The 20,000-nt window shown below is 54.0% G+C and overlaps 1 protein-coding gene across 11 annotated transcripts in view; it reads left to right on the top strand.

Annotated features, from left to right (window-relative positions):
- The window catches only part of EBF3 (EBF transcription factor 3), a 117,630-nt gene that overhangs the window by 86,084 nt on the left and 11,546 nt on the right, over positions 1 to 20,000 (top strand). For all 11 annotated transcript variants that reach the window (XM_027112957.1, XM_027112952.1, XM_027112950.1 and 8 more), the window contains exons 9-11: positions 963 to 1,093; positions 1,585 to 1,711; positions 18,858 to 18,946. In XM_027112957.1, the coding sequence (XP_026968758.1) occupies positions 963 to 1,093; positions 1,585 to 1,711; positions 18,858 to 18,946 (347 nt within the window). The remainder of the gene's footprint in view (positions 1 to 962; positions 1,094 to 1,584; positions 1,712 to 18,857; positions 18,947 to 20,000) is intronic.

The raw sequence follows: 20,000 nt of genomic DNA, 5'->3' as shown, positions 1-20,000 counted from the left end.
AGGAAGAGGAGGCCCTGCAGGCCGGAGGGCGGCACCCGGAGCCCTTCCCCAGTAACGGGCAGCTCCTCCCATGTGGGACCTCTGCCCGTGACAGGCCATCAAAGGCGCTAGAGAAGGTCCCCCAACATCACGAGGAAGTAAGAGCTGATCAAAGGCCAGAACAAAGCCGGCCTCCATGAGGCTGCAGCCTTCAGCCCAGGCCTCTGCTCGCAGGGCTGCTGGGAGCGCCGTGCTGGGCCTCCTGGTCCCGCTCCCCTGTGCCCGCCCTCGCTGTCTGTCTCCCCTCCCCCAGCAGGGCCAGGCCGCAGCAGCATTGTAATAACTCATGCAAATGTGAACGCTCCCAGACAAAGGGAGGTCAGGCCAGCGGCTGGGGACTCCTGTCGACAAACAATATTAGGTGTAAAATGTGTACCTTTGACAAAAGTATTAATAGCGTGCTTTTGATTTTTTTTTTTCCTGATGAAAAATGAAAAGTAGTAATTGTGAAGTGACAGAGGAAAATGAAGTTTTGAACCAAAAGGCAAAGTTCGCGGATGAAAAAACCCAACCCAATTAGCTGCTTATGAGGAATCGAAATGCAAGGCATTTGCTCTTCCGTCTCCCTCATCAGCCTTTGATTGACTCTGCTCAGATCTGGACCGCAAAGCAGATAAATCGACGTGCCACATGCACGCGATGCTTAATCATTTGTAATAGTCAGATTTGCCCCGAAACATAATTTACTACATGAAGCCATTTTTTCTCCTCACTCACTGGTATTCCGTGGCTCGGCCTTTGCTTTATAAAACATTTAAGAGTTTGCTTTAAACACATCAACGTGCTGATCTACGATTGCCCTTTGCGTGCCGCCCGGAGGAGCGGCCGCCTCTCTCCAGCCCCGCCCAGCGTGGCTGGAGGCGGGCAGCGTGGCGGCAGCGTGGCAGGCTCTGAGGTCTGCGTTCTCTGTCTTGTGCGGGCAGCCACTCCGTGCATCAAGGCCATCAGCCCCAGTGAAGGCTGGACCACGGGGGGAGCGACTGTGATCATCATCGGAGACAACTTCTTCGATGGGCTGCAAGTCGTGTTCGGGACTATGTTGGTATGGAGCGAGGTAAGCCCGCGAGATCGGTGCGCGTCCGGCCGTGGCTTTGTCCGTGGGCCGTCGGACGTGCTGTCGACGGTGCATTCTGTCGCCAGATCCCCTGAAACCGATGGTCCGCCCGTGGCAGGGGCTTCTCCGGTGGGCGGGTGCAGACCGCTGCCCCACAGCCCTGGGGTTTCAAGCCTGGCGTCGGAGGTCCCTGAGTGCCCTGGAACAATTAGTGCTAGAATTACTAGAAGCAGGTTTAAGGAGACATATGGTGGTGATTTTCATATGAATGATGCCCTGTGGCCTTTCCTGCAAACTGAAACCGGGATCATTTGCAGATATTTTTCTGAAAGCACAACTGTAGGTCCTGAGTCTCTGGGTGACAGCTAGGAGGGAACATTCCAAGACGATGGTCCAATTTTTGCTCATTTTGGTAATTATATCCAACTGGCAAGTGTCCGCCTCTTACACCCAGTGCCGCTGAAAGCCTCTTCCCTGTGTGGTTTTTATAGCTGATCACTCCCCACGCCATCCGAGTCCAGACCCCACCGAGGCACATTCCTGGAGTCGTGGAAGTCACCCTGTCCTACAAATCCAAGCAGTTCTGTAAAGGTGCTCCTGGGCGCTTTGTCTACACCGGTGAGTTCACGTTTCCAACTTTCGTGGTGAATCAGTAGATGCTTCCTCCCAAGGAGGGCCTCTCGGCCCCCGGGGGCCCCCTGCATGGGTTCTGCAGTGAGGATGGGCGATCCCTCCGTGGCCCACCGCTTGGTGTAGTTAGGGGCGGTGTCTACATCTTCTTCCACATGGTGTGACGCTATGGACAGGTGCAGCCAGCTCGGGCCAGGTGACCTGGGCCCCTCCCCCCATCCGTGGAGCTTCCCTTCTCGCCTGCAAAGCAAGGTGGTGGGAGCTGTCAGTAACCACAGTCCCCCTGCTTCCATCGGGTGGCTGCCCCGCGAGGTCCCAGAGGTTAGGCTGCGTACCCTAGGTCACACGCACCCTGTAGATGGGAGCAGGTCTCTGCCCTGGGCCTGGGGCCTCAAGCCCCACACCGCATTGCTGCTTCAAGGGGGTCCATATTCTGGGAGGGTCTCGGACACACTGACGTCACCAGAAAGGGTCACGTCTGCTGAAAGTCGTCTGCTGCAGGTCTTTGCCCACAGGCTGCTTGGAGGACACCGTGCGTCTGAGGTTGCTACTGAGAAAGGCCGTAAATGACCATACGGCTTGTCTGCATGGGGACCCCTAGTCCTGCCACCTGCAGAAGCTGTAACCTCTGAGACGTGTTTCTGGGGGTGGCCGGCACCCGCTGAGCCGCACGAGGGCGGAGGGGACGGGGGCTTGTTCTTGGACAGCGTGGTCTCCAAGTGCTCGTGTGGTCAGGGCGGCGGGCGGAGGTCCTTGCGGGAGCCTGGCTGGGAGCCGGGGGCTCTGTCCACGTGCTGTCACCTGCTGCAGGATGCCCGGGGCAGGTCTGGCCTCCCCCTGGGATGCAGGCTTCTCCTCTGTCCAGTGGATGGGTGACAGGGTAGAGACGAGGTCCCTTCCACGTTGGGGGAGGGAGGAGGGGTAACTCACCCCCGTCAGGAAGCGTGAGATGCAAAATGTAAATTCTTCCAGTGACCACTTTCCAGCAGGCCCTGTGTCACTCCCAGGCTGTGCCTGGCTCGGGTCCTTGCAGAGAGCCAGGGCTGCTGTCCCCAGAGGCACCCACACCCTCAGCAGCCAGGGCTGCCAGTGACACCGGGGTCCTTGATGGGGGGAGGCCGCCTCCTCTCCAGCCCCCAGCGGCCCTCACGTGGTCAGGAGGGGAGAGAGGTTCCCTGCCTGTGCTAAGGGCCGTTTCCTCCCGTGGGACCAGCTCGCCTCCTGGTGAGCCCGGGAGGCGAGATGGAGGGAGGGCGGCGCCTCCTGCTGGTGCGGCCTCCACGTGTTAAATAACCGCCGTGCGGAAGCGGGCTGTGTAGTTGGGGTGCTTGTGAGCGCTTGTACCCGCGGCCGCCAGGTCCCGGGAGGTGGGGGCCAGGCTCCCCGCAGCGCTGGGCCGTCTCTGCAGCGCCCCTGCCGGCCTGTGGGCGCCCGTCCGGCTCTGGCTGTGAACTCAGGCCGTGGGGTCCTGGGCGCCCCGCTCTGCTCCGCCCGGTGTGGCCCAGGGACCTGGGGGGACCCCCGAGTCCCGCTTTCTCCTCGGTGCCGTGTGTGACCTGGGCTCCCGTCGGGTCTGGGTTCCTCGGAGGAGGGGATGTTTATGAGCTGGGCGGCTGGGAGCCACACCACGTGTGGGCTCCACGCTGCCACGTGCCCCGTGGGCGCCAGGTTGGGTCAGGCACCCGGTGAGCACGTCCGTACGTGGTGGGACCGATGGCTCTGCCCCAGATGGACGGGGAGTTGGCTGTCCCTGTCAGCCTCTCTGGTCTCCTGGCCGCTCCCCCGCGGGCGCCTCCGGCCCTGCCCCTGACATCCGGTTCTTGACCCGCGGGCTTTTGGTGCTGAGGTTGGCGGGCCGTCGTCAGCAGCAGCGACTCTTTCTGAGAGGAGACACAGTAGCAGGAAGGTCTGGTTCTTCACCCCACCGTTGGCCACTGAGGACGGTGGCCCGCATGGCAGGAAAGGGCCCCATGCTGAGCATCGCGGCGGACGCGGGTGCGGCTGGAGGGGGAGGCGCGAGGGCAGAGGGCCGCCCGTCGCCGCCAGTGGGTGTCCCGTGGCCGAGGGCCTGCCTCTCTGGGGCCGCGGTGGGGCAGTGCTCTCTGTAGCCCGCTGCCCTCGGCCGGGCAGGACGCTTTTCTTGGCCGGAGGCCTCGTGGCCGCAGGGCAGCGGGTGTCCCCGAGTCTGTTCCAGTGACACCCGCGTCCCGACGCCCATCTTCCATTTCTGCAGCCGACGCCGTGACCCCTCCCTGCTGAAGGGGCTTCTCAGACCCCAAGTTCAGGGTCCCGGTTGCCCAAGGCTATGGGGTTTCCTCCATCAGGAGTTCTCCCACGAATGGGCCTTTCAATGAAGCCATTCAGTGAGCTTGGCCTCTCCGCGGGGGCTAATTTACAGCCTTCCCCCACACCCCCATCATTAACGGGAATATACATTTCAAACGCACGTAAGGGATACGGGGGCCTACACTCCCAGAGAGCAGAGGAAAGGTGGGGTCATAACCTGTCTGACCTGGAAGCTTCTGTCTGATTTGCATTGCCCTGAAATTGATGGGACAGAGAAGCAATCACTGGGAATTGCTCTCTCTCTGAAAGCTGAGCCAGCCCTTCTGGAGGCAGGACACGGGCGCAGCCCCTGCGGGGAGGGCCCCGTCCCCTGGGCATCTGGCTCCCATCAGCATCCCCGGGCCTGGAGGCTGCGCGGACACCGTCACACTGAACCCTCGGGGTGAGGCCGCCAGGCCTGGGGATGGGGAACCAGAGTGCTGAGGAGGGCCCCTCCCCCTGCCCCCAGCCAAAGGCAAAGGCCTAAGTGATCTGTTTACAGCGATCTGAGAAGCACCCGATGCTTCAGAACCAGACCCGATTAGTCAACCCAGAGCGGGTGTAGGCAGGGGGGGGGCAGGCCAAGCCCATCCATCCAGGCCCCTGTGCCTGCTGCTTTCAACTACTGTAAAGACACAATTACCTTGGGAAGCAGTGGCAGTGCAGTTGATTAGCACGGTGAATTAAAAGAAGGAGTCACAATGACATGTCCAGCTCTTCCGTACTAGTCCTTTGTATTCCCAGCGTGCCTCACCCCTGTTGTAAGAAGGTCAGAAATTAGAGAGAGAGAACAGTTTTCAAGCGGCTAGCACTTAGGAGCAGAATTAACAATCGCCCTGTATGTAATTGCTAGTTAATAGTAAATTGCCTTCTAGACCGTAAAACGCAATATGAACGGGGGGGCGCCTAAAATTAAATTAACGAGATATTTGCTGCATTTAAAGGTGAGCCGTGCGCGTTAATAACGGAGTGCAGCGCTTGTTTTAATATTTGCCTCATAGTGTATCATTTGCTTGTTTAATAATGATTAGAATAGTCCCGGAACATCCTACCTGAGGAACTCAGTGGTATGGGCAGATGGAACAGTTTCACATTCGTGATTTCACCAGTAGAAAGACGTCAAATTGTTAAGAGCAATAAAAGAAATTAGTTTTTAATTATCATGTAAGCATTGCGGTGTTACTTGATTAAGACAAATTGGAATTTGTATGCTTCTAATTGAAATTACGTTTGAGCGAAAACTGCTTCTACAGACCATATTCCAAGTGTGAGGTGTTCACGCACAGATGCGAGTGTCCCTGATTTCCTAACACGTCCATTTGGCAGAAGGGTTTTCCTATTACACAAAAAAGCTGGAGCTGCTCGGTGGTGGCCTGAGTCCCAGCGTGGCTCTGCGGGACACCAGGACGCAGCCAAAGGGCTCTTCCTGTTGACCTCTTGCACCCAAACGTGTGGTTGACCCACCCTCAGTTTAGAGATTTCTTTTGCTCAATTAAAGGAATTATATCACCAATTACCAGAAATCAACATGCTGTCTGCCCCGGGCCCAGCCAACCCAGTTACTAAACAAGATGCTGGCAGTGATGGTGCCCAGGCCCAGAGCGGCACGGACAGAGCTGGGGCCGGTCTCAGGTCTGCAAAGCATTGACTACACAGGGACATAAAAATGGTCATTTTCTGCACGAAGACGTGCATTCAATTTCAGTCATGGAATCGTTACTCAACCAGTAGCTGCTAACAGTTTGTGTTCTTCCTGATACAGCGTTTATGGTTTGTTTGTTTCTTTTAAATCCCGTTGTGCCTTAAAACTGGCGACATGTCAAGGAGGTGACTGCCCTGTCCTCGGGAGCTGCCCCGCACCAAGGGGGGGTGTCTGTGGGCTCGCTCGGGGCCACCGTATCCTCTCGCAGCCTTCTGCCACCTAACCCACACTTCACCTCACCCCTTGAAGGGCGCCGGCGTTCCTGAAGTGTTTTAAAGCTCTTTTGTGAGTGTTCAGATGTGATTCTGTCCGCAGCACGGTGACACACAGTAGAGGCAGTGGCACCCTCGACCACAGCCGGCTCCAGCTAGCTCTCTCCCAGGCCAGCGCTCTTCAAACAAATTACTTGTATCCACGGAGCAAATGATTCCTAATTGCCTTCCACAAATCATACTGTTTCTACTTCGCTAAACTAAATGCTAATGCCTTCCCCTTCAATGTAAACCAGCCGATTATTTCGATTATAAGTTCTTAACCACGGAGATGGACGTGGCGGAGATACTTTCATTCCGAGTTCGAGTTTGGGGTTCAGGAGTCTGTGACTCCTGGGCTCCCTGTCCCGGCCAGTGAGGCCCGGCGGCTCCGGCTGCTACCTGTGCGTTCCCGGCTGCTGCGGGCGCCCCGCAGGCACAGGGCTTCCACTGGTCCCAGCTCGCCAGTTGGATGGTGTCAGTGGAAGTCCGCAGTCCCCTGGAGGATAGACAGCTTCGCTTTCACGTGAGGTTAGTTCTGTGGAAGAACGTGCTGAGCTCAGGCCACCTCTGGGCCCGTCCGGAACCGGAGAGCTGGGATGGCACTCAGATGACGCGCGACTCCAACACGGTTTCTCCTCCCGCCCCGCCCACCTTGGCTCGTCCTTGGTTAGGTGTTGGGGGCAGAGGGCGAATTTCTCCCCACTGGCTGGGATGGTGTGCAGACCTGGGCGTGGAGACCAGCTGGTCATCTTTGGGGTCATTGGCGGGGCTCCTTAGGGCCACAGAGGAAGGGAGGGCGTGCCCCCCCGCCCCCCCCACTGCCGGTGTCCTCTGCATTAGTGCGGTCCCAGCATTAGACCAAATGACGATCAGTGAATCTGCCAGCTTGCTGAGTGGGCACTGGGGGCACAGATCCAGTCCCGAGTCCCTCTAAAGGGTGGGGCGGTGAGGGCTCCCGGGGTCCCTGCTGCTTCCTTCCTCTCCTGTCTCGAAGGAGGCCGGGAGAATGAGACACACCGCTTGTGCTATTGCACAAGTAGACTATTTGTCCTAATCAGTGACACCCATTTACTAGAATTGCTTAAAATGAACTATACCTCATACAGAAATCGCACATTTAGAGGAGTTCCATTCATCATCTGAAAATTGAGGGCCAGTAAACTTTTCTGCTCCTCCAGTGGGATCGTAGGCATGCATCAAAATGTTAGAAATGATTGGTGAGAGGGAGCTGTCACCCATTTATCAAGGAAAAGAACATTATTTGCTAATTTCCCAACCAGGCTGGTGACAGGGTGCTTCGTCTTTGGACCCACGGTGACCAGCGTGGCCTTTTTGTTATTAGTACAAGTCAAGCGCTTTTGGGCAGCTGCTAACAAGACACATTTGTCTGTCATCGGAGGGGCTTTGGTTGTTTTCCAAGTGCTGTGACCACAGGCCGCTCTTCCCGCGGCCCGATGGCTGTGCTCGGTGGGGCTGCGCTCACCCGGGAGGAGAACCGACTGATAAATCATGAAATTTCCGCATCAAGGTGAAGGTATTGACTCTCGGCACCGAACCTGACAGAACGCAGCAGAGAGGAGACACCATTTGTCTTCCCCAAAGGACAAAAGGGTCACGGGTTTCCCTCAGTGGGTGCGGGGACGCAGGCCCGCTAACCTCCCCCCACCCGGGAGGCCGCGGGCACGAGTCGCGGGATGGGACTGGGCCACGTCTGGGGTTTTATTTGGCGTCTCTGGCCGGTCAGGGTGCCTGCCCTGCTTCTGGGACAGGATGTGGGGTAGCAGGGAGATGGAGGGACCCCTTAAAAGCACAACAAGAGTGAACAGCATCAACGGAAGTGCAGAATGAGGCAGCGATGACAGGGGGTAAAAACAGAACCCCACGAGTCACCCTGGCAGGAGAAAGTCCCGTAGCTTCAAGGAGGAAGACCAGGGCAAGCATCAGAACCACCGTTTCAGCGGAGAAGCCACAAGGGAGCGTGTGAGCCTTCTGTTGCCGAAGAGGAGAAGAAATAGGCCCCGCCCGCCGTGGCCCTGGAAGAGTAGAAACAGGGGCGATGCCTCGTTTTCTTCCTGGCTGCCTGCAGCCGCGGAAGCCACAGGCCTCCTTCACCGCGTCCCTTTGGCCGCGCGCGAGGCCATGGCCCAGGCGGGAGGCGGACGGGGTGAGTGGGGTTTGCTCTCGGGGGCTGTGCAAGCCGGGATGGGGACGCCCCTGGGGTCCAGGGGCTGCTTGTGTTTTCATTTGAAACCTTTGTTTTCGAAGGTCTTTAGGCTGTCGGCTGAGGCTTGGATCCTAAAGGCTGAACCCGAGAAAAAGTCCGTTTAAGAAACTATCATTTGAATCAGTTGGGCCTTTTTAATTCATTACAGAAAGTGCAAACTTGAGTCATTCGAACTTTCTTAGAATGGTTTTTCAATAAAACAACGAAAGATGGGAGCCTCTTCGTCGGTGACGTGAACTGTTTGCTACACCCCCCAAAATAAATACATCGAAGTTTTCAAATGCGCCTAACGCGCATGTGAATAACTTGGTTCCACGCGGGACCCGGGTGCCTGTGGCTGGCGCCCGTGCTCTAGTAGAAGACGCATTACAGAGCATGTTAAATTTTAAATACAGAACCTCCCATCGGGACAGTAGGCCGCTGCAGATCTCTGTACCTGTCGGTGTAAATCATCTTTGGGGGAAGTTTCTCAAAGGTGCAGCCTGGCAGTGGGTCCGTCATCCGCCTTCCAGACGCCACCCTTCCTGCCCTCGTGACAGCCCTTCTTACGCCCTCCACGCATGGGAATCCTACCGCCTGACAAGGTGAGCTCTGCAGGGTCGGCCCAGCCTTCTACCGGCCTGACCCTCTCCCACCCGGAGCATCTGGGGACCAGAGTCAGGGCATCTGGGCGGCGGGGTGTAGAGGGGATTCTGCCAGATTTCTTCCCCATCTTTTCATCCTCCCAGGAGAAGGCCCTTGCCGGGGACTCCCCGTGGCCCTTCAGGCCTCGGCCTGGGGATGGGAGGGGGTGGGGCCGGCGATGTGGCGCTCCTGCCCCTTCTCAGGATCTGTGTGCCTGATGCTGGGATCAGCCACACGCTCTAGCCCCATGATCACTTCCATCCCGCTTGTGAAGACCAGCCCGGCGCCGTTCCTTGCGAGCACGTCCCCAGGGCCCTTTGGGATGAACGAGCGCCAAGCCCGCCCTGGGGCTGCTGTTCCTCGGGTACTTTTACAGCAGGACCTCGGTGCCTCTCAGGGCGTCCGGCCGCTGTGCACCCCAAGCTGAAGACGGCTCAGTTTGCCTGTGTGCTTGTCGGTTACAATGGAGGTCGTTTCCAAAGTTGACCCATTTTACCACCACGGAGGTGAGCCACACGTGTGCGAGGTGCTGGGGCCGCAGCCTCACGTGCCCTGCCCGCGAGCCACCTGCCAACGGTCCCTCCTCACACCCTGGCGACCGGCCCAGGCCGCGTGCGCTCTGTCGTGGCACCAGGGGGCCCACCTGCCAGCCACCTGCCTCTTCTTAAGCACCCCTGACGCCGTGCCCATCTGGTGCCTTCTTTCCTCTGCACTCAGAGAACACCCGCCGACAGTAATGATCTTTAAGGCGAGCGTAGCGTCCAGGGTGGGATGCTGAGGCTTCGTGTCGACGTGACTTGGAATTTACCCGTGGTGTCCGGCGTTCAGTGTGTCCCCGAGGCCCACCTGGGCCTGGTACTCTGCACGTGATGCAGAGAAGGCGGGAAGGCAGCTGCGTCTCGTGGGTGCGCTCGCGGTGGGTTCCTCGCGGTGGGTTCCTCGCGGGGCCCCAGGCTGGCTTCACCCTGGCAGCCCCATGCCTGGTTCTGGGCGCCCGATCCAGCTGACTCAGAGCCTGATGGGAACGAAAAAGAGAAGAGACCGTAATGAAACAGTCCCGAGAGCTGTTCGGGTCTCCGAGGAGAGAGGCAGCCGTGGCCCTGTGGGGTCTGTGGGCGGAGTGCCCCTCCAGAGACGGGGGGCCGGGGCTGGCGGGCTGCGCCCCCACACGTCGGCGGCGAGGTCGGGGGTCCGCAGGCAGAGGGCAGAGCCTGCGCCACGGGTGGAGGAGATGGAGGGAGCGCATCAGGCGGGACTGTTTTACTTCAGAGACGTAATCCAGGATCCTGTGTTTGAGGACTCTGTTTTGTGATTTCAACATTTACGTTAATCTTGGCGATGTCTTTAAAGGCTCTGCCTTAGAACGTTGCTTTTCCTCTTTGTTCACCTTGAAAAACCAGGGGTTACAAACGCCTCCGTGGGGATTGAGGAGGGCCAGCTTTTCCCCTGGACTGGGGGGTCTCTTCCTCGGCCATCCGCTCCACCCCTCACAGCTGGGGGCCTGCTCACCCCAGTTCCGGCCTCCGTTCTTTTACGCAGACGCCAGACGCCCCGCAGCCAGTATTCAGGCCATGAGAGGCCTTCCCCTCGGTATAGGCACAGCTGGTACATGCATTCTAATCTAGGTCAGGGGTGTTACTTTCACTTAAAAAATTTTGTTCTTTATTCAGATACAATTCACACAGCCTAAAGTTCACCCGAAGTTTACAATTAAGGGGTTTTTGGTACAGTCACAGAGCTGTGCAACCACTAAGCTAAGTCAAGAACAGTTCATTACACAAAAAGGAGCCCCGCACCCGTCAGCAGTCCCCCCGCCCCCCCGCCAGGCAGCTACGAACCTACTTCCTGTATCTATGCATTTGCCCCGCTGGACGTTTCCCGTGCACGGAATCATACAGTACGGGGTCCTTTGTGACCAGCTTCGTCCACTCACGTTTCTCCCGGGTGGAGGCGTGATCGGCGCGTCCTTCCTCTGTGTGCCTGAAGGGTCTTCCCTTGTACACAGAGACCACCTTTTATCCATTCATCTGTGGGTGGAGCCTTGGTACAGTCGCTTCTCAGGATCCGCCGGGGATGGGTTCCAGGACCAAATCTGTGGATGCTCGTGTCCCTTACAGCGTGGTCCTTCGTAGCCGAGGTCAGGGCTGCGGTTGGTTGAATCTGAGGATGTGGGACTGGCGGATGCAGAGGGCCGACGGTAAGACAAGTGGTGCTGCTGTGAAACATTGGTGAACAAGTTCTCGCATGGATATATGGGAAACGTCACGTTCACCTTGACTTCTCCAAGTCAGAAGTGAAGTATACCTTCTCCATTGGCTTAGAATTTTCCAGAAGCCCCGTGGGTCCTCGTGGTCCTTACTCGTTACTGTGGAGCACCTACTGTGTGCCCTGCGCTGAGCAGGGCAGGTGCTGTGACACAGGGTGACGGCCGCACCTTCCGGGAGGAGCGTGTGATCGATGGCCTGGGACGTGTGTCCCGGGGGCTGGTTGCCTCGGGCACACGGGAGGGAGGGGTCTTCCCAGAGCAGGACCACGTCCAGCCTTGGGAGGGGGTGAACTTCCAGAGCTCCTCTCTCGGCTTATCTCTGTATGGAGATCTTGCGCGGGTTTCAAGTGTGCCGACCCGACCCGCTGCCCGCGTGGTTCTCCACAGAGCGCTTCGTTGCCCACTGGTTTTACCCCTCCCGGCTCCAAATCTCTAAGAGGGTCGACAGCACAGGCACGCTTGATCTTTCTTTCTTAAAGGAAGGGTGACGTCTGGGTAGTTTGTGCTCTTCGTTCTGTTGAGGATGATTTTTATTGGCCACGTTCTCCCTCCCTTTTGTTCAGACTCTTTTTACACGTGGAGGGAAGGGGCTACCTTGGCTGGAACAGCCGGGGTGGGGGAGGGGAGGGTTGCAGGGTGGCCAGTGCCCCTCCCCTGCCTCCCTGGGGAGCGTGTCTCGGGGGTGCCTGTCGCCGGGGGCCGAGCCCTTGGAGGAGTGGGAGCACCCGACGCCGCGTGCCTTGGTTTTCCTCAGCTGCCGGCCTGGGCTCCGTAGACGTCGTTTGAACGTGACTATAAAAGCCGTAATCTGGTGCATTCTTCGAGGTATGTAAACAGCATTGTTTGAATGCAATCCAGCAGTTGTCGGCAAGGGTATTATTTTGGGAACAAGGAAGACGTGCTGTCCCCTTTTCTGAGTCTAGTGTCACATCACAATGCCGCCGTCCGCTGCCAGGCGGCGGTGAATGGCGCAGGTCCCTGTGCGCCGGGCCGGGCGTGTGAATACCAGAGTCCTCCCCGTGAGGCCGAGGCGGTGCCTGACTTACAATTAGAAGTCAAGCGTGGCGCTTCTCCCATCCTCAGAAGCCTTGGTGACACGAGGTACCCTCGGCTTAGCGGGTCGGAGGGGCTCCCCCGTGTGAAGCCGACGCTGCCCTGGGGTGGGTCTGATGCTGGAAAAGCCACGCCCCTTCGATGCGGGCGACCTAGGCTGAGCCGCTTGGTGCTTGGCGTTGGATAAAGTGCCCGGCGCCTCCCGTCTGTCCCTGCTGTGCCCAGGCCGGCTCCGGGGCAGCGCCTCGTGGTGAGTGATGCAGGCCCACCGTGGCCTTTGTGTTTCCCGTGCACGGTGCCTGGCTCACCCTGCCGAGTTCTGTGATTGAAATTCATTGCCGAATTTATTGAGAAATTAATGAGAAAAGCTGCAAAGTATTGACTTTGAGAGGAAAACACAACTCATCTTGAATGAGGAGGAAAATGCAGCAATAATTTAGCCGCTATTGATTTGGCCCTGTCCATGTATCGATCTTCATTTTACAATATTAATTTGCACCTGCAATCGGCTGCTAAGGGAACCGATTTCATTTCGTGGCCGCGTTAATGTGCAGAGCGAGAGGTGCTCTTACGAAGTGGGGTGTTGCGGGCGCGTTGCGGAGGCCGGCTGCTCTCTTTCTATCTTTGCTTGTTACTGAAATAGACTAAAAATTAATTTTTTTGTCGGACGAAATATGAAAGCAGAAACCTGTCTCCGACGTGGCCCTCCTCCCGGCTGCACGGCCCGCTCGCGGGCGGCCGCACAAGGAGCCGCCAGCCGCCTGGAACTCCAGCCACCTCTCCTCGTCAGGCCTGGACCAGTTCAAAGTTCATGAAATTTCTATGAGCATTGATCTCGCCCCATTGATTTTTTTTTTTTTGCAGCAGATCTTTGAAATTTTAATTTCCTGAGCATCTGAATTTCTTATAGATGAAATGCACTTGGAGGGGACAGTTGATGATAAAGTGGAGAACTTAGCATCATTTTAAAGCCTAAAAAAGGGAGGAGAAAACAAAACAAAACAAAAACCGAAAGCCAGGCGTTCGCAGCCCGGGTGTCATGTCTTAGAGGTGGAGCGACGGCGGTGCTCCGGCGGGGCGAGGCGCACGGGAGCTAAATACCAGTTTTGTCCTCTGCGGCCACGCGTTTTTAATGTAACTTTTTATACGGTCATTTTTGAAAGGAAAGCTATCTGGAGAAACAGCAGGACAGAGAAACATTCTTCAGTGCACAATCATTTGCTCACAGCAGTCTTTATCACCTGGTCAAGTTCACCTAGTTACTTATCAGTGGGACATTTAATAACCTCAAGGTGATATAATTGCTATTGGCATTTTTCCCCCTTGGATTCAGCTGGTTAATGTGTAAACTACTTGTCAGCAAATAGCACTTTGTCACTGAAATCACTAACACCCTCTAGAGGGATGTCTTTGTATTGAGCAATTTAATTTTACTTTATTTAATTTTTACACATTACAACCTGTGTTCATTCAGGCACACTGAAGGGTTGCAGCCTGTCGGGGCAGGGTCTGGGTACCCCTGTTAGTAAAATATCCTATATCTTATTTAACAATCCCCATTGCTTTAATTGAAGTGCGTTCTTGTCCCTCGGAAAAGGAACTGCAGATGTTCTTATTATGTAGTTATGTTGCTAATGTGAAAAACTGCCTCATTACGAGGATCTGTTTGTAGCTAGAAAATTACTGCATTATGACAAATGCATGATTGGGAAGTTACAGGAAGATGATCATTATTGAAATGAAACTGGAACTCATTTAATAGCTGCAACCAGCAGCTGGAATGAAGCAAATGAATGTCTTCCTGTTTTTATTGTTGTAGCAGGTTTTTCGGGCAGAAGGAGAATTTGTGCTAAACCTGAAACTTCTTGTATCTTTCTTTGCTCGCTGGGCTTCGGTTTAAGCAGTGCAGAGGCGATGCTAGAAGTGGCTAGTTTCCTACCTGTGACTGTCCCCCTTGTGCACTAGGGACACTGTTTTAAAAACACAACTGTAAGAACAGCTAGTCTTGGTGTACTTAAAGTCGGCGGCCCTGCTCGCTGGCTGGGCTGGTCTCCAGGTCTCCCCTGCAGGAGTGGTTGGGAGGTTGCCATCACAATTCAGCCTTGTCACTGTGACCCCTCCTTCCTGCCCCAGACCCAGTCCCTGTTTGCAGGCAGGGCACCTCCAGCCAGGCCTGGGGGCGGTTGGGGGGGATCCCAGCACCCTGGGCAGGCAGCCCATTGAAGCCGCAGCAGCATGAACAGGGGGTCAGCTCTGCTCGGGGCTGCTTTTTCCCTGATGCCCTTGGGGAGCGGGTTTCCCACAGTGAAGCCCCAGGCATGTAGTAGCTGCTTAATAAATGTCGAGTGGATGAACCGGACTTAAAGGCATTCGGTTTGGCCGTTTTCCTTCTAAGAGAGGTGGCTCTTTGTAGGAAACATTCACTGGCCCCAAACACATACGCTGCCCAATCTGAAATTCTGTTTCTGTGTTATCAACCCAGAGGTCCGGAAGATGTCCCCTTGCTTCATTGAATTACGTTTAGATGTTAATGGACTTGCTGTTCGAGTCTAATAAAATAATCATATACGTTTTGGGGTATTAGAGATCAGCACAGACTGCAGGGCAGGGTTGGCTGACAAAGAAGGCTGAGCCATCAGAATGAAAACTAAAACTATGTATGTCACAAGAAAGAAAATGCCACTGACTCTTGCCCATTGGTACGTTTCTAATTGCAGCCGGCCGATTGGAGCTGCTCTGGCCGCAGCTGCAGCTCAGAGCCTGATGCCATTTTCTGCTGCCACATTAGCTCCGGCAATCCCAACTTGAACTGACATCACAGACCGTTAAAATTTTATCAATTGCGGAATGATTAATCCCCCAGTACACGGGCATGACTTAAATATTTAGAATGCTTCTTCTGTTATGACTTTAATGCATGTAAAGTAACGAGATTAACTCCAGTACACTCAAATATATTTAAATATGTATCCTTCCCGAGCTGTAGGCTATTCCGGCGTGTAGGACTCATTGAGTCTATGTGGCCGTGTCAGGCTCTATTTGTATGACCCGTGCTGGATGCTGGCCTGCATATGATAGCCGGATATCTGGCCTTTCACAGGCTGCCTGATTGCCTGCCCCATTTGGCATAAATGGAATGTGATTCCCGGCTACTCCAGCTTCTGGTTCATTCAGGTTTTACTGCTGTGTAATTTTCTTAGTCTAAAATAAAAGCTCTCCAACAAAAATTACTATGCATTAGGCCACGGTAGCCTACTCAAATGGATATTAATACGGTTTATCTCTAAAAGGACGAATAATGTATTTGAAACAGATAAAAGGCCCTCCACTAAATGAGGAATGTTAATATCTTATGGCACGGTTAATAAAGAGATATTTCACAAGGGACATTTGTTTTATGACTTTTGATACAACAGCCTTATAATCTGACATATCTTAAATGATATAATTTTGTGCCTGCAGTCATCTCTTTTATAGGTAGTGGCCCATCGTAGCAAGATTTGAATTCAGAACAAATAACGGGCACTAATTACTTTTTTTTTGCGGGGGCGGGGGGGGGGCGGTTTATTATAAAACTCACCCTCTCCGACGCAGATCGGTGGAAATCCCTGCAGAAGGGTGGACGCTTATAATACATTTTGAGAAATGTCTCGGTTTTTTCCCCCTTCAGCAAAAAATAACATTTGTTTTTGTTGTGTTTAAGGCAGAGTTTAAATTAATTTAACCCAGTGACACATGTTCAGAGACTAAGCACGCTGCTAAATAATTCCTGGGAATAAACTGCTCAGGAACCAAGTCCATTAATTTACGGCTCTCCTGATGCTGACAGATGTGAGGGCCGGAGGAGGACCTACAAATATTAACATAAAACAAATTTGCTTTATTCTTCTTCATATTTCTTCTTCGTCCCGACTTGAGCTCACCCAAGGCTCCTTCTCTAATTATCCACGAGGTCAGTAAGCAAAATTGGGCAGAAGCTGGGAGATCAATACAAATTATCCCTGAGCAAACCAGTGCTGACAGCTTGAATCGCAGCATATGTTTACCCAAAATCAGGCAATTTATCTTAATATCAGCAAAGTAATGCAGTGCAGGTGAAAGGTCAGGCAATCTCTCCCCCTCATAATTACCCAGTTCTAAAACAGGAAAGTGGTATTGATTGGCCTGGCTCGGTGCTCTGTGACTGGACGTGCAGAGCCGTGGCCTGGCTCGGCCGGGCCCTCCTTGTACACTCCGCACGCGGAGGATTTATCAGATGCGCCCGAAGGGGCTTCTGCTTTCTCCTCCAGTTGTAGAGTTTGCCAGCCAAGTCTGGGCGACTCCTTGTCTTGCCTGGCACGGGGCGGAGGGCTCTGTGGGGTGTGGCCCTCGGAAGGCCGCCGCCCGGCCCCGCGGATGGCAGCCGCTCTCGCAGACGCAGAGGAGGGCCGTCCCACCCTCAGTGATCAAAGCCCCCGCACCCGCCAGAACCGAGAACATGTCTCTGCTTCTGTAGTTTGAAGACAAGGGCCCCTTCTTCTCATTCTTCCACGTAAATCCGTCGGGCTACCATAGCGGAGCCCCCGGTGGGATTTCTAGCCGCAACAGCGGCGCCCGCCCCCTGCCCCCCTCGCCGTGTCCAGCACGGCGAGACCTACAGTCGTAGGATGGCATGTCATCTTCCGAACGTCCGACCTCGTTCTTGGCGGTGCGCTCAAGACGTAAACGCTCTTTGGGCTGAAGCGGGAGGTGAACGGTACCCCCGTGTTTTTTTCTACTGCTTTAAGATCTTTTGGGTCCTAGAAGGAGAATGTCAATTCCACTGAAACATCGGGAATGTCTCCCCCCAGAATGAGAGTGTATGGTTATTACAAGTCATAAAGCTTCTGAAAGCTTGCATTAAAGTGTCTATCACCTATCGGGGCATTTGCATGAAATCAATAGCGGCCGCCCATCTATCTTTTCTGATCACCTTTCATCAGGCCGATTCATTAAGTCGAACAGTCATGGCGATTAGCTGGGGGAGAGGAGAAACCTGGCGTGTTAGGGATGCACAGTGGGCCACCTTTTTTGTTCCGCAGTCAGGACACATAAGACTTCACCGCATCCTGTTTTGGGCCAAGTCACTGGGTGAGGCCCAGCCACCCTGCTCCCTGCACTGCACTTTCGCCTGACACCCTTGTCCCGGCCAGGCAGAGACATGACAAATCGTCCCCCAAGTCACCGCTGACAGCTTCTGATGATTAATGGTTTGATTATGAAGTGGTTTTACACATATAGAATTTACATCACAGAGAGTTAGAAATTTTGCCGTGTTACCTACGCCGAGGCATTCTGAAGAGCTTTACTGTTTGCAAAGGAAAAGGAGGGCAAAATCGCGGCAGAAGCCATGTCATGTAAAATCAATATGTCGGATCAATGCTTTATTAACAAGAAAATGTCTTACTTCACATTCCTGTGCGGACCTTTGTCTCCGGCACGTATGATGGAATGTCAGATCATATTGCGGTCCTCAACTTTCGGGCGCGTTATCCAGTGTACGTGCAAGTCTTCCGGCGGCGCTTACGAGACCCGCCGTGGGTGTTGACACCAGCAGCCCGAGCACTCGAGGATAACGGTGACCAATTATTCCGGAAAGCACTTTCAAAGGCAGCCTCTAACCTTGCTCCTTGAAGCTGTAGCCTTTGTGTTCCCGGCGCTCCGCAGACCTGCTGAGTTGGGTGGTGTTAATCATCAAATTACGTGCTGACTAATGAGTGATGGCCCAAATTGCGGGCTGAGTAATGAATAGACGGCGGCAGGTCTTATTAGTCTCAGAAAACCCCCTGATTTATGTCGCGCCATGCACCGTGGCGTTACTCCACGGAAAACGATATCTACATCAAGAAGTAATGTACTCTAATAAGTATTTTCATCTTAACTCGCGTCCCCGGGCCTCCGGGCTCAGTTTTTGTTGGAGTCAGGCAGAGCCATAATAAAGCCCAATGGCTCCTTATGAAGCTTGTTAAACACAGAGGCTGCAGTCGGACGGAGCCCCGGCCGTGATTCATGCTCCGTACACAGCGCGCGTGCCGCTGATTTATGGCCGCGCGCAGTTCATAGTCAAAATTACAATTTGAGGGATAAAAAGATTAATTACTATTTGTGGCCAGCAATTTCGTGAGGCTGGTGGAATGATACTGCCCTACATCAGTTTGTAGTCAGCCATTCACAGATTATTAAAGCTTTGCAAGAATAAGTGCTCCTCCTGCCTGGTTTGTGCTCAGGCAATATGCTAGACAAAAAAGGACCACAGGGATAAATCTGAAGCTAGCAATAGCTGGACATATGTCATAATTGCCAGTTTCCCATAAATCCCCAGCCGGTGTGGAAGGCACTGTGTAATGTAGACAGCGATGGCGACCATGGTGATGGCTGTGTATGGCCCCGAGACCTGCAACTTTCTGACTGCTCTCCCATTTTTACAATATATTGAGTAACCCTTTGACTCTCCTCCAGTCTAATTATAGATTAGAAATAATCATTGCTTTTATGTGCAAAAGAAAGGGGGAAACCTACTCCTCAGGACAGAGCTAGCTTCCAGGGGTGCTTGCCTTCAAGAGCCTCAGAACAGGAGAATCACACACTTATTTGTAAGCGTGCAATAAACGAGTAATGGATGGCATAAAAGTAATTAACCTGACCTGCATTTCTGTGTCCTGTTACAGCCCTTAATGAACCAACCATAGATTACGGCTTTCAGAGGTTGCAGAAAGTGATCCCAAGACATCCGGGTGATCCCGAAAGGTTACCCAAGGTTAGTAAAAGGGCAAGTGGCGCCCTGTCCGCGGGGGGGCCGCCACCGGGCTGGTTCCGGTTTGGGGGCAGCAGGTGCTCTGGGAAGGGGGGGCTTCCAGATGCCCCAAACCCTGGCCCACGGCCCGGCCGACAGGTGTGGGAGCAGCCCCGGCCCGTGCCTGGCGCGGTTCAGAGGTGGGCAAAGGGTGGCAGGAGGGGCCGCGCCGTCTCCAGTCTTGCGTTTCATCTCTGCGGGCCCCTGTTTTTAAAGGAGGAAAAGAAAGGCTTCTCTGATACACGTATTTTGGATTCTGCAAGGGGGACGTAAACTTCCGCGTAATGAAATAGTTCAATTAAACATTTTCCACTCCAGTAGCCCGCGCTGATTTCAATCTAGGCAGCCCCAGTCTGATCTGTGATTACTTGACTCTTGTTTTCCTTTCATTTTCTAAAGCTCGATTCAGTTTAATCTTTTGTTTACAAAGCTTTTGTTATAAGTCCCTGACTTAGCAGGCTAACAAATGAAGTCCCCATATTAATATCTAGAGGGACTTTTCATTTAAATTCAACAAAGACAAACGCTGCCCTGTTGTTTATGCACACGCCACGTATCACAGGAATTTCGTTTTGATGTATAACATTAAAGATAAGTCAGGCTTATAATCTTCCCTCTCCTTTGATATAATTTTGTCTCTTCCTTTAGAAGCCATGTCTGATTTTCAAGGCCAGTTGAAAAACACAAAATGAGAAATGAAGTCATAACATTATGACTGATTATTTTATATTCCACCCCCGTGTTCTCCCAAGTCTTGACCACCTTCGAGTTTTATTAACACAATAAAGCCTTTTAGACGTTACCTTTTTAATGCTCAGCATGAGCATAAGCAATATCGTTAGGCTCCTTTTTAATTTGTGAACACGTAGCGAGGGATGTCAGATGTTCACGGTTAGCATCTCGGTGGCCAGGGAAGGATGTTTCACAAGCGCAGAGCAGTTCACGGAGGGGTTCTGTTCCTGAGGGTGCGCTCCCCCAAGGAAGACCCGAGGGCTGCCACGTCGTCACTCGGGGGCTT

This window comes from Aethalodelphis obliquidens, unplaced genomic scaffold, assembly GCF_003676395.1.
Source record: "Aethalodelphis obliquidens isolate GAN/ISIS:26980383/991018 unplaced genomic scaffold, ASM367639v1 scaffold11, whole genome shotgun sequence".
Taxonomy (NCBI): domain Eukaryota; kingdom Metazoa; phylum Chordata; class Mammalia; order Artiodactyla; family Delphinidae; genus Aethalodelphis; species Aethalodelphis obliquidens.
The sequence above is the reverse complement of the archived record's forward strand: the minus strand, read 5'-3'. Positions and strand labels throughout refer to the sequence as shown.